This window comes from Arachis ipaensis, chromosome B8, assembly GCF_059453495.1.
Source record: "Arachis ipaensis isolate K30076 ecotype BB chromosome B8, ASM5945349v1, whole genome shotgun sequence".
Taxonomy (NCBI): Eukaryota; Viridiplantae; Streptophyta; class Magnoliopsida; order Fabales; family Fabaceae; genus Arachis; species Arachis ipaensis.
Window position 1 is genome coordinate 103183524 of NC_142443.1, and position 15159 is coordinate 103198682.

The window sequence follows — 15159 nt, forward strand, 5'->3', positions numbered from 1 at the left end:
CAAAACCCATAGAATAATTTGATTAGGAATTCATTTTTTTACCCAAATATTCCCTTCTCAGTTTCGAATTTGAGGGGAGTTGGAATTGATAATTTATATAATTTTAGTGTCTTAGGTTCGAATTAGCTCGCAGAAATTAGCGAATTTTGTTTAGTTGAGGCATGAGTAAGATGAGGATCCCAAACTTCTTGTTGTTTAGTGAATTAGAAAGCTTGAATGTTGATTAAAGTGTTATGTTGTGGAATTAAATTGAATAATATTGAATTGGAGTATATTGATAATGTTGGGAGCTTGGTTGTTTGACCTTGGTGGCTGAAAATTCAGTTCGGAGTGGCTTTAGAATTGTGGACTCTTGAAGAACGTTGACCTTGAGGTGTCTTTGGGTTTTACGAGGAATCGGCCAAGATATGGTTTTGGTTTCTCGTATATAATATGTAATGTGTCGTGAAAACTTAGGCTAGATGGCCATAGGATAAGTTTGGATTGAATGTTTAGTTTTTGAGGTTATTAAGGAACTAATATGTATATGTGTACTATGAATTTGAGAATTAATATATGTATGTGAATATGGTAGAGTTATGAAAGATGATTGACGAGGACATTGGGCCAGAGGCCGTGGACCGGGTAAGTCGAATGGATTATTGTTGAAATGCATAAGTGGTATATGAATTGGGTATGAAGGGTGATTGAGTTGGTATGTGATGGATTATGTGTTTGATGAGTATCGAATAATAATGGTTGTTGACATGTTGATGATTAATGAGTGAATTAAAATATATTGTGTGATTTTGGATTGTTGGGATTGAGAATGTGAATGTTGAGGATTGATTATAAAATTGATTATAAGTTATGTTGTGTTGGTTGAATGTGGATTATTGTTGTGTTGATTAATGATATAAGTGTGGTGGAAGGTTGATGAGATAATGTATTGAATGAATAATGATGCTATTTTAATGTTTGAGTATGGAATTATGTTTGGTTATGAATTCTTGGGGTTGAAGTTGATGAGTAAGTATATTGGTGGGTTGTGAAATGTATGAGAAGGGCCGAGATTGAATTTAGCTTGTTTTGGGTTAGTTAAAAACCTGGAATGTTAGTTTGAGTTGGAAAATGTGGTAAAAATAAAGGATGGTGTTTTTTATGAAAAACACGATTTTGAACGAAATTTGGCGGTCTATAACTTGAGCCTCAAATTTTGGTTTTGAATGAAACTATTTTCAAATTAAAGATAATTTCAAGGACTTTAAAACGGTATAAAGTTTGTGCAAATCAAAATTTTGTAGAGGAAGTTATGGACTTCAAAAAACGGGTGCAGAAAACTGATTTAGTTAAGTTACAGAATTTTTGAAAGTGCTGGTGCATGTGCGCACGCACCGAACATGGGCTGTGTTTTGGCTTATGCGTACGCACGAGCGGTGTGCGCACACACACCCTGTTTTTTCAACAACTTATGTTTTATGATTTAAACATGGTTTTGAACCTCTAAACCTCTATTTTTACTATCTAAGACCCCAAAATTGAGTTATAGTAGTACGATGAAGGGGATTTGCACTAGGAATGTGAGGTAAATTGGAAGTGAAGAAAGGCGGTGAAGTGGTGAGTATGAGCTTGAGAAGTAGCTTATGGAGTTTGATGAGAAATTATGTATAAATATATTTTTGAATGTTGAGATTATGGATAATATTTTGGAAGATAGACGAGTAATCCCTATCCGAGTTATGCTTTTGTAGATAAATGAGTAATTCCTATCCAAGATGAGATTTTGAGGATAGACGAGTAATTCCTATTCGAGATGTGATTTTATGGGTAGACGAGTAATTCCTATCCGAGTCATGGCCTGTGGATAGACAAGTAATTCCTACCCGGGTTATGGTTTGAGCCATCTACCTGAGTAGACGAGTAATACCTATTCTGGATTGGGTGAAACACCGGCATGGGGAGACGAGTAATACATGTTCCATGTTGTGGTGTTCTGTCCACAGTTAGCTACAAGGAGATGTCGGGTTCGGATATATAACCGACAAATGAGACTCATCAGCCGTAGGGTAGGCATGCATCATGTGTATTTGTATATTTTGTTTGAGTGTGCATTGTCTTGGCTTGCTTAATTATTTATTCATGTTAATTGCTAATTGCCTACTTGTTGTATATGCTTTCTGTATGTGCTTGTCTTGTCTGTTTTGTTTGTCTGTGCACCAGAGTTCAAGAGGGTTGGAGGGAGGTGAGAAACCAAGAGGATAAGTTATGATTGAGTTAGAACTTTAATATCCTTAGATGACCTACCTTACTTGTGGTTTAAAATTATAGTTTTGAGATTTATAATTTGAGTTTCGGAGTTCTAGGATCACTTCTGGCTTTTCCGGGACCTTATATGTTATGTATGTGGGCACCTTAACCATACTGAGAACCCTCGGTTCTCATCCCATATAATATTGTTGTTTTTCATATGCAGGTCGAGATGCGCCTCGGTGAGCGTCTAGAGTTTCATGTTGCAAGTGAAGCTGGGACTTTGTCTATTGTGTTTTATTATGTATATGTACGTTTAGACTTCTCCCTAGTGCATGTTTTACTTTTGTACCTCATAAAGGTTTCATGGAGAACTAGGTGTTTATTTTAAGTAATTTTGGGAGACTTGGGATTATATATATATACTCTGGCAAGTCTTAACTTCGCAGGTTGAGCCCGGAGCTTGAATATTTTGTATTTATTGACCTTCTCCCCTTACATGTATATATAGGTATCTCTTCGCTCTTCTTACGCTAGTAAACATTATTTCTGAGCGTTGTGCTTTTAATTTTCACGATCTTGCTTTACCCATCCTTCAAGACTCCTCGTATATTATATTCTTTTAATTATTATACATATATATCGTAATACCTCGCCACTTCTGCTTTACGACTCAAGCGTTCTGTGTAGTAGGGTGTTACATAGTGTCCGTCACACTTCAATTATAATCAATTCATAATCTCCATATATATGTATGTATAAACGTATAACCGAAGGGAATTCTCAACCTCCTCAGCGCCAATTGATTATCAATTTATCAAGCTTAGGTTCATTTTTTATCATTTATCAACTCCATTAACTCGTGAGCGGAATAATACCACTGTCTTCACCGCGAGCAGAATGAATCACCATCCTCACAACTATGTCATCCAATTTAACCAAGCGTCTATTCGGGAATAATTCAATTTAATGCCTTCAATATACTCTCACTCATTCCAGAGCCTAAAAACTAGTTTCCGGACCTTAAACAGGGGGTTACAGAGGTGAAAAGGTAGATTGGATAGGCAAAAATAGTTAAAATTAATATTTTCTAAAATATAGGACAGTTGTGCATATGCACGAATTCACTTTTGTGCGTACGCGCAGAAACGCGCACGAAAATTGTTCAATTCTGAAATGCAAGTCGTGCGAACACATGGGTTATGCGTACGCATGATTTGACTTTTGTGCATACGCATGGTATGCACACGAAACTCTTTCAATTCTGTAATACTCCTCATGCGTATGGTTTTCTGCAACATTCAGATTTTAGTTTTTAAACTCCAATTTTTAATCATTCATAACTTTCTCTACAAAAGTTTGTTTTCCCTCATTCTTAGATGATTTTAAAGATCTTTCCACTAGCTTTAATTTAAGATAAATTTTGTTCAAATTTGAACTTCAAACACCAAGTTATGGCCCATCGAAATTGGCTAAAAATTTATTTTTACCAAATTCCACAAATGTTCCATTTGACCAATTCCTCAATCCAATTCAGTTTAAAATCTTTGCTAAACATACTCAACATACATATGTCAAATTCTCTACCCTTTCCAACCATTCCAACACCTAATCAACCGATTAAACCTTTAGCATACACATTCATACATTTACAATCCACAACCAAATTAGATCAATTATCCAATTCAACATCATCAATTCATCAATCACAACATAACCACACTATCACTTACCTCAACTTACCAAGAAAGGGATTCCTCACCCTATCATGACCTCCGACCCAATTTTCGTATCACTTGCCATAATAAGAAATAATTCCACAATCTCATATCCAAACTCAACAACAATTAGATTCACAATTCATAACAACAACTAACAATCGATATCCAACATATCATAATTTTTACTACACCAAAAAATCAACCACAACAATTCAACAATAATCCTAGGTCCATTAGCTTAGGATTTCATGTCACATTACATGGTATTTATCCGAAACTGAAACTCATAACTTAATGTTGCAAATTTCAAACTTCTAAACTTTTTTTTAATTTCTCTCAAATTGGCTCACACCAATGTCCAAGTTCAAACTCCAAAACTTCACCAAGTCAAACTTTGAATTACTCAATCTAACATCGTATCATACAACTTGGCACAATGTTAAAACTAAGGCTCATATAAATTAATGAACCAAGAGGAAAAAGGAGGTCCTTACCTTTATCCACTAAAATTTGTGATGAAAATCACCAAGAACACAAGTTAAAGAACTCTTATAACATCAAAATCACCAAAAATTCTCAATACCCAAACTCAAAACACGAAATCAAGTTTGAATAAGAAACTGGAACTAGAATTTTGAGTTACTTACCAAAATAATTGGATAGAATTGAAGAGGAGGAGATAAACTTTGCGTGGCCGTAAACGATGCGGCGATCGAAGCTCTAGAGTAAAAGTTATAAGCAAATGAAGATGGTGATGAATAATAGGGTTAGGGCATGGTTTCTCTCTTCCCTCTCTTCTCCAACATTGCTCTCTCTCAAATGGGAAAGGGGAGTGCTGAAAATTCATTAAGGGTGGGGTGTTATATACTTGGACTTGGGCCCAAGTGTGGCCCAACTTTGGACCAAAACCTTTAAGATAAGTGCTTAGGTTCCATTCTAAATATTTTTCTTTATTATTTTTACATTTTTAATTTTTCTCACTCGCAGTACTGAACAAATTTAAGCCGATACAGATAATTTTAATGCCAGTACACGTTTTTTCCAAAATAATTATATTTTTGCGCTCAATTTAATTTTCTTAATTCAAATTTTACCGTTAAATTTTTAAATTATAGATTCTAATATTTTTACATATTTCGAATGCCTTAATCCCAATTAACACAGTCTTTAATTAATCAATTTACTAGTTAAATTTTTTCGGAGCTTACAATGTGGGTGAAGTTAGGTTTTTCAATAAGCAATTGTTTTTAAGGAGTTTTATAGGCTAAGTTCAAATTCTATCCTCTTCATACTTTCTATGTCTGCTAGAAAATCTTTAAAATAGAGCATATAATGAGATTGAGTTTCTTTAACTTAGGTTCAATTTTTAAATAATTGTGTTAGCCTTGGAAATACAATTTAAAAGATTAATATCGTGTTTAAAATTCCATCTTTTGAAATTTTTTTATTAAAAAATATTTTTCTAACGTATTGTGATTTTTTTCAGAAATTATCTCCCTTCTGGTGCATTAATGTAATGTCATTGATGAGAAAAAAGGTCAATTTGATTTCTTAGTGTGGCTATTCTATACCTTATCGTATTAGATGGATAGCAATTGATAAAGCTTATTTAACAAGAGGATTGTTTGAATTTACACAGATTCTAAATGGTCAAACTGATGACATTATTTCAGTTAGTTATCCTTATGAAAATTACTCTAATTTATGTGTTCCTAAAGTCTAGATTTAAATCGCTTAAATATTATTTAAATAGTTTAATTCTAGTATTTGTATTTGGTTAGATTAGTTTTAGAAAAATTTGAATGATTACCTCAATTTATTTATTACGTCTATTAAACTTGGATATGATATTTTTAAAGTTTTTAATATGAAATTTATTTTTTTCAGTTTATAACTTTAATTTTATTAGCTCCCAGTATAACTAAAAAAATTCAATAATTAAATTAAAAAATACTGCTAATTATAAATAGTATTTTTCAATTATTAATACACAAAAATTAAATTTTTTTAAAAGACTATTAGTTGTAATAAAAAAATTTATTGACATTAAATAAAATATTTATACAAAATAATTTAAGATATGACAATTATTTTAATCAATTATTTAAAATTATTGTAAACAATAATAAAGAGTGACTTAATTTATGTATAATTTTAAATTATTAATGTACAAAAACAATCCAATAAAATATTAATAGTTGCACTAAAAAATTTATTAACATATAAAGAAATAACCATCATGACTAAAATTTAATAATCCAAGAATATATATATATATATATATGATGAGTCAAAAATTTAATATGTTCGAATATTGGCAAATGCATTAAATCGTTCCAAATAATATCATGGTGAGTGAATATCATTCCAACAAAGATTAAAGGATTGAATTAAGTAACTTCTAATTAGAAGATCGGACATTTGCAAAAGGAAGAATATGAATCTTCAAATAATAAACAACAGTGAAGGAGAATGTTAGTGTGAATGAATAAATGCTTATGAAATTGAAGAAAAAAAAAGTGATTAAAGAATGTTAAAGGTTTTAGAGATGTTTAACTTTTAGAAAAAAAAATTATCATGTTTTTTCACTTTGATTCATGCAAAAATATTACGATAAATCATATATAATTAAATTCTAATTTTTTGGCTATTCAATTTCTCTTTGGTCAACTAACTAAGCAATGAGGTTAACCACAATTTTGATTCAACGCCGTACAACTTTTAAAATACTATTCTTAGTCAAGTTGAAAATTATGAGAAAGAATTTTACACTAATTTTGATATTAAATTTTTTAAAGTAATAATAAAATCCAAGACAGGATTATAATATTTTCAACCATTAAAGATGAAGAACGAGACTCAATCTTAAAAAAATATAAATGCATAAATCAAAATGAAAGAAATAGTTAGATTACCAATCGATGAAAAATTAAACATAGTTCCTAACCTTTAACTAAAGAGGTTTAGTTACTCATGATAAAGAAGAAAATAAAATAAAACTAATGAGATGCTGAACGAATTCTAGTTCTGAATCCCTTTGTGAACCATATATTCACTTATTTATATCCTAACCTTTGTGAACCTTTATGTTTTCTATTTTAATTTCACAAATCAATAAGATAAAATAAAATAGAAAACATTATACCTATGCATAACATAGGCTACTCCACACTAGTACATTATATAAATAGATATGTTTCGTATTAAAATAAAATTCTTTTTGTTTTAAATGAAATATTTAAAAAATTATATTAGAATATTAAGATTCAAAAAGTGATTCCATAAATCAGTTTTCAATTATTGAGTTTTACTATATAAATTAAACAATAATAAAAATTATAATTTTAAAAAATTTAAAAGATTTAAAATTTAAAATAATTACTATATTATTTAGTAAAATTTAAAAATATTGAATTTTTAAATATATAATCAACAATAATTTGATAAACTCATTTAAATAATATAAAAAAATTCACATAAAAAATTACAATTTGAAAATGTAAAATTTTAAAATACAAATGACAAAATAACTTTATAAAAATTTAATTATTTTTATTATTTTATGTAAAGAGAATTTTATTTATTAAAGTTTAAAAAATAATATTAAAATTAGTAGTATCAAAAAATATTTTAAATTTAATATTATAAAAAAATTATATAAGAACTAATTTGACTAATTTTTAAAATTTGAGGGATGAAAATGACTTACGTCTAAATTTTCAAGGACTATTTTGACTATAAAAAACTTTTTTACATGTCAACTGACCTGCCACGTGGCATGCCACGTGGCACTTCACGTGACACCTCATCATTCAACTGACGGAATGACTAATTTGACTTATATTTTATCTTTCAGGAACTAATTTGATTAAAAAAATCATTTGGGGACAAAAATAAAGATCGCGTGATCTTTCAGAGACTAATTTGAGTATTAACCTTAAAAAAATTACTTAAAGTCAGACTCCGAATTTACCTGATGCTGGAAATGCATGAAATTTTTAGCGTTCTTATCCATTTTCATTATCTTTAAGTCATTCCTTTCTTCATATTTTTAGAGTATACAACAAATGTCCTTGAAATTTTTAATTGCAAATGGGTTGTAAAAATAGTACAAAGTTTAAAGCCAAGGCTATATACCTGCGCATGTAATGCTTTCAGATGATATGGGTGAGCTTGACTAATATTCTAATACCGTGTTTTACATGAAACTTTGGTTACAATATTGATGTTATCATCTTATGTTTAGTTTTAACCATAAATTTTTTACTTTTTCTAAAGAAAAAACAAAATTCAGTGACATCTAATATTGATATTGTACATGATTGTAGAACAGAATTTAGTTTCATATTCTGATCCTATTAGCAGTGAACATTAAGAAGCATCTTTTTCTTAGTGCAAATCTGATGTTTTTGCATGGAGATTTTTAAGGTTTGCATTTATATGATTTGTTTATGTTTGAATAGTATAAACTTTTTGGAATTATTTTTGTCTCTGGTGCTAATAGACATGGTTTTTTGTTTAGATTAGAACTTTTGCATTCTTTCTAAAACAAAGAATATATCTCTTCCATTTTGATCTGCTTATATTTTGGGTTTTTTTTTAATTTTATTTTTTTTATGTAAAAATTTTTTCACTCTATTTAATTGTGTCCTCTTTTTTGTGGGTGATTATCCATTTTTCATGACTATTTTTTCTTCTCTTCTTAGCGGTTAAATTTTTGGACTATGTTAGGTTATAGTAGGTAAGTAATGATGTTTAAATTTTTTTTCCCTAATATATTGTCTATTTTTTGGCGTTGTTCTATTTGATAATGTTTAGTTGTAAATGCTATTGTTTTTGGCTTGATATTTTTTAATTTTTTTTCAAGTAGTCCCATTTTAGTACCTATCTTTGATTTTTTAGATTTGGGGTAAGTTTTCTTCTTAAAGTCTCTATGATAGTTTAAAAATGGATGATATTTTTTGCTGGGTTTAAAATAGGATTAGGTTTTTTACCATGTGAATTAATTTCTATATTTTTTATTATTATTTTTATATTGGTTCCAGTATATTTCAAGTGATTATGTTGTTTTTTCCTTACAGAAATATTTAAAAATTTTGTTGCTATTTTAATTTGTATCCTCCTTTTCGATTTTTCTTGGAATTATTTGGCTAAATAGCATCGTTTTATTTTGGCACTTAAATAGAAAAAAATGAGGTCGTTTTGAAAATAAGAAAAGATAAAACGATTTGCGCATCATATAAATTCTTTTTTATATTTTTGTTTTTGTTTTTTTTAAATGACAAAACGAAACGACGCTGTTTAGCCCTGTGTCCAGGGTGACAAGTCAAAGGTAGCACAGTATTTTGTTCACTTATTTGGTGTAAGAAAGGATTTATGGACCAATATGGTGCCTAGAGTTGGATCTTGGAGACCAGTATAGTGGATTTTAAATCTAAGAAACTAAAATGAAAAAAAATGTGAATCTCAGAGATCACGGTAGAGATTTAGTCTATTTTATTACCATACTTTTCTAATAATTTATGTAGAGTTTTTTATTATTAGAAACTATATTTTTATAGTCCTAAAAAGAAAAACTTTTATTTTGATTGAGTTCCATTGTGTATTATATTTTTTTATAGGATAATAGCTATAATATTTCAACACTACAAAAAAATATGTTTTAGTGACAAACTTTTAGTGGCAATAACATAATAGCCATTAATTCCTTAATTTAAGTTATGTTTTTGCGGCAATTATATATTTGTCATTACTACTATATCTTATAATGGTAATTGTCTTTATTGTCACTAATAAATACAAAAAAAATTTTGTTTGTAAAAAATTTTTAGTGGCCATAGAGTTATGACTAGTATTATATCATTAAAATATTTTTTAATGAAAAAATTTTAATGGTTATAAAATTATGGTCTGTATTATTCTTATTAAAATTATATTGTAATGACAATTATTATTATTACTATCACTACCTTTTTAATAAAATATTTTTAGTGGCCATAAAATTATGGCTAGTATTATTTTTATTAAAATAATTTTGTATCTAAACTAAAGAAATAAGAGATTCAGAGAAACCAAAGAAAGAGGTCTCAGAAAAGAGAGAGCCTAACCTCACCGCCGAAGCTCGCTGTAGCGGTCACTGCCGCCCTCGCCGCCGCAGTTCAGATCAAGTAATTGTGCTCTTTGACTCAGATCCTTCTATCACTTTCTATGTTGTTCAGAGAAGAGAAAGGCTCATACCTATCGCTTTCTATCTTTCTCTCTCATTTTCGATTTAGGGCTCACGAACTCGCTCTTTGACTCAGATCCTTCTTGCAGCTCCGATCTGCTCCTTCAGATATCGCCGAGTCGACTCGTTCGCAGCTTCAATTTATTGTGCTCTCTCTTACAACTCCTTCATTTCATTCTCTTACAAGTTAGATCTTCGCGTTTGCATTACTCATTATTTTAACTGTTTTAGATCTTGCGGTTCCAGTTCTTAAGCTTCGAATTTAGTTTTCTGCTATTAATGCTAATTCTTGTTCATGCAACTGAAGCTATGTGTCGTCAATTGAACTGTCGTTTGGTTTATTTTTATTTTCAATTTAAGATGTGAGATGATAAAGGAATCTGCAATTTGGATGATGCCTAATTAATGTGTCTTTGATGTGTGTTTTTAACTTACGAGCTTGGTTGGAGTGTTTTAATCTATATATAAAACCATAAGATTTGTTATTATTTTTTCAATTCATGTGCGTAATTAAAATTAGACAATCGTTTAGGATCAAATGGATTTTGTTCAAGTGACTGCCTTATAGAAACAAAGGATCTGAAGTCTGAACAACTAGAAAATATTTTTTTATTATTATTATTTTCATCTTTTTTAATTTATTTTATTTTATTTAATACACTCCCTGTATTTATTTGATATTACACTTTCATCCAAGCAGCTTGTGTATTAGTTGTAATGTAAGTAGACTATTAGGTAATGTGTTTAATGGGAGTCTTGTTGATTTCATCTTATTTGGATATTCCTTACTTATTTAATCTTTAATGAGTACGGCAATTCCGTGGATCTGCAGTAGTAGATGAACTCCAGGGACATAATGTCATACTTAGGGACTTCATTGAGCAACTAACAGCTATAGAATCATCTAGAGCTAGCCTTGTATCTCATCTGAGAGAGGCTTTACAGGAACAGGTAATTTTTATTGTTGCTTTTCTTTTTAGAAGTGCTGTAACCTATAATATGTCATTCTAATTTGGTTTGATTACCAGGAATTCAAGCTGGGTCAACTCCGAAGCTAGATTCAGGTTTGAAAACTTATCCAGTCATCGAGTAGTTATATAGTATCTATTGTCTATATTTTGATATAGTGGCTCGCCTAAATTTTGTACAATCATTAATCTGAAAATTAGTAAGTCTACTAAGTATGTATTGATTTATGGGCTGCCAGTTTTGTGTTCAATAAAATGCCGAAATAAACTTTCAGGTTTTATTTATGTCTCTCTTTAGTGCATGTGGCAAATAGCGATACTGTACCGATTGGTCTATTGATAGCTGCTAGATTCTTCAGTTTATCAATATCCAGTGTCCAATATTAGTTTATGAAGTATTTTTGTAATTAATTCTTCAGTTACGAAGTTAAGTTTTTCTTTGACCTGATATCATACTCCTATGAAATATGGAGAACATGCTAGCTATTACTATATTGTATTTTTTACTAGTTGCTAAGCTCCTGATATTTCCCATGGAGTGATGAACTTCATTTTTCATTCTGTCAAAACCTCACTAGTGTTAAAGCAGAATTTGTTCCATTTCAATTTTACTTGTGAACTTAAATTTGGTTTTATAATATTTATTTTCTGTTTCTAAAAGACAGATTTAGGGGAACATAAGGCCTAGCTTATGGCCTCAACAACGAGCTAATGGAAAGACATTTCTCCCTCCTTCTTATTTCTCAATGTCTTCTGCTAAAAAGAAGTTGTTTTATGAAATACTAGAAAATGTTAAGCTTCCACATGGCTATGCATCTAATGTCTCTCGTTGCATTCGGAAATAGAAAATATTAGGGCTAAAATCTCATGATTGCCATGTTATAATGCAAGAACTTCTTCCACTTGCTTTACGAGGAACAATAGGTAAAAAGATGAGCTTTGTTTTGATCGAATTGTGCACATTCTTTCGAGGGATATACATTAAAAATCTTGAAGTGAAAAAATTAACACTACTTGAGGAGAAGATTACCTTAATATTGTGTGACATGGAGAAGCTCTTCCTCCTATCATTTTTCACAATTATGGTACATTTGGTTATTCATTTAGCAACTGAAACTAAAATTGCAGGTCCGGTCCAATATAGCTGGATTTATCCAATAGAAAGGTGTGAATAATTATATATATTAGATTTAAATTACAGGTTCAGTCCATTTTCATATATAGTAGAATAATATTAACTTATGTTATAGGTATTTATGCACTTTAAAATCGTATGTTTGAAATCAAGCATGTCCAGAAGGTTCTATTGTAGAGGGATATATTTCAAATGAATGTTTGGTATTTTGCTCACTATATATGGAAGGTGGGAGTTCAAGATCTTATTGGTCAACAAAAAATAAAATGGAGATTGAGCATGAGGCTGATCAAGAAAGATGCTTTTTTTCCTTCTATTGGGAAGCCATTTGACAAAGAAGAAGCATTTCTAATAGATGATAAAGCATGGTTGCAAACCCATTGATATGTGCTCTTTAATTGTGCTTCTAAAGTGGTTGAAGATTATAGAAAGTAAGTGATCATCTAGCTCTCTTTATTGTTTACCATATATAACATTATTAGTGACATATATATGGGTCACATGTACAGTGAACATGTTAGTGAGATTAAGAGAACACATCGCAAGCGCCGCCTTTCTCCACATCAACTTGATCGCTTGCATTTTATTTCATTTCATGAATGGTTCAAGGATGAAGTAAGTAAAGGATTTAATTATTACTTTTTAGTTAATATCATGTTACTTTCTCAAAAGTTTATAGCTTCTATATTATTTTCTGATTAGATTAACAAGTTGGATATCACATTTGGTACGCAAAGTGATATAAGAACCCTTTTACGAGGTCCAAGTTACATTGCAAAACGATTCAAAGGTTTTGATTTGAACAATGGGTATTGATTTCGAACAAAGAAGCATGAAGAGTCTAAGGCAACACAAAATTCTGGTGTCATGGTTGTCTCAAAGGTGATTAGCTATGCAAGTGCAAGTGATAATGCTCCCAAGTTGGGAAATATCAATTATTATGGAAGATTGACTGATATTATAGAGTTAAATTACTTTGAAGAATTTAAGGTTGTCTTGTTTAAAGTGACTGGGTTGACATAACCAAAGGTAGAGGAGTTAAGAAAGATTACTTGAGTTTCACATTAGTGAACTTTTCACGCTTAATACATACCGGTGATCAAGAGAGTGATGAATCTTTTGTATTTACAAACCAAGCTCAACAAGTGATATTTGTGAAAGATCCTCATGATCATGAATGGTTTATCCCTAGGCTAATTAGTTCTCGAGACATATATAATATGGGAGAAAAGAAAATCATGCAGTTTGAGCAATTAATGCAAAATGATAATGGTGACTTAATTTTGTTAGAAGAAATTCGTCACTTTGAGGATGAGAATAATGATTGGGTTAGAAGTGGGGTTAATGGAATAGTAATTGATTATGGACATTCACCAAATCAAACTGATGACAATTTTGAGTAAGTTAGGTAATATTTTGAGAACTCTTACATTTTGCATTCTCATTTTCTGCATTTTTCTTATTTTTATTTATTAATTTTATATTTTTTATTTAGAGAGGTGTACCAACCATAGTTGTCAGAATCGAACCGGTGATCGAACCGATTAGGTCACTGGGTCACTGGGTTATTGGTTCAACCGGTGGGTCATTGGTTGAACCGATTGACCCGATCCTATGTAAATAAAAAACAAAACATAGTCAAAAATTTAAAATACATATTTTCACTAACATTTTAAAAATATCTAGCTATTCTAAAATAATATGAAACTGGAACAATAAGTATTTTGTTAATTTTACTCTATCATAAATATTTTTATTTTGTTTTTATATTAAAATAACTATTATTTTCGAATTTTAATAATTTATTAATTAGTTTATATCTATTATACTATTATATACTACAAGTATTTATTGAAAAATAATATTAATAGATATTATATAATTATAAAAAAATAAGTAAGTTTATAATTATTGTTAAACAAAAATATAATTAATTTAAGAATGAATGAGTTTATAATTAAAATTAAAAATAAATTAAATAGAAGTAAATTGTTTGCTAAAAGATATATATATATATATATATATATATATATATATATATATATATATATATATATATTAATTTGCATCTATATTAAGAACAAGCTTAACAGCTTAGTGGTTGTGAGTATCATTTTTCTCCTTCATGAGGGGGTTCGAATCCGATCTTTCACATTTTGAAAAAAATTTGAAATTCAAGCGGTTCGGTCGAACCAGTCTTATCGAGTTTGACGAACTTTGACCGGTTCGTTGCCTTATGCAATCTGATCATCGGACCAGATCGGTCTAGGATCTGGTTCACCGATTTTTCGGTCGAACCGGCCAATTCGGTCCGGTTTTAATAACAATGGTACCAAGTGACTTGCATTTTTCTGCACATGCTCGTTTGGGGAGGTGTTGGTACACGCATGGAGAAGCAGATGCAGCACTTACTTTGATGTTTTGAATTTTGACCTGAGTTGGAAGGATCTTTTATGTCTTAAGATTTGTTACTTATTCTGTTCATTAATGTTGACCTAGGGAGTTTATATGTTATTTTACCTTTTTCTTTTCTCTATCGTGAAATGACATTCATGTTAGTAAGAATCTGATTTCTCTGACAAAGCTGGTATAATATAACTTGATTCACTTTACCCTTGTCCTGCTATTACATGGAAGCTTTGGAAACTCAGGTTAGAATCCTTGGGTTATGTTTTTTGATAATTTTTTCTCTTTTTCGTAATCTGTTTTTTTTTTATTTTGTTAAATGTAAAGGTTTTATACTTTAATTTCTATTGACTTTGTAGGATATGGATGCATCAAAGAAGAACTATAAAAAGTCAAATATTGAAGGAAACTGTTTGAGAAATAATTTAGAGTCAAATAAAAAGGAGAAACATAAGAGAAAGAGAAGTCATGAAATTG

General features: G+C 30.0%; 1 protein-coding gene across 1 annotated transcript; it reads left to right on the forward strand.

The window, feature by feature from the left end:
* Positions 1-585: 585 nt before the first annotated feature.
* On the forward strand, positions 586-11304 carry LOC110265637 (uncharacterized). Its single transcript, XM_088495684.1, has 6 exons — positions 586-624; positions 2453-2536; positions 10014-10114; positions 10250-10359; positions 11006-11124; positions 11202-11304. The coding sequence occupies exons 1-6, from the start codon at positions 586-588 to the stop codon at positions 11229-11231; spliced, it is 483 nt and encodes a 160-aa protein (XP_088351810.1). The 3' UTR covers positions 11232-11304.
* Positions 11305-15159: the final 3855 nt, after the last annotated feature.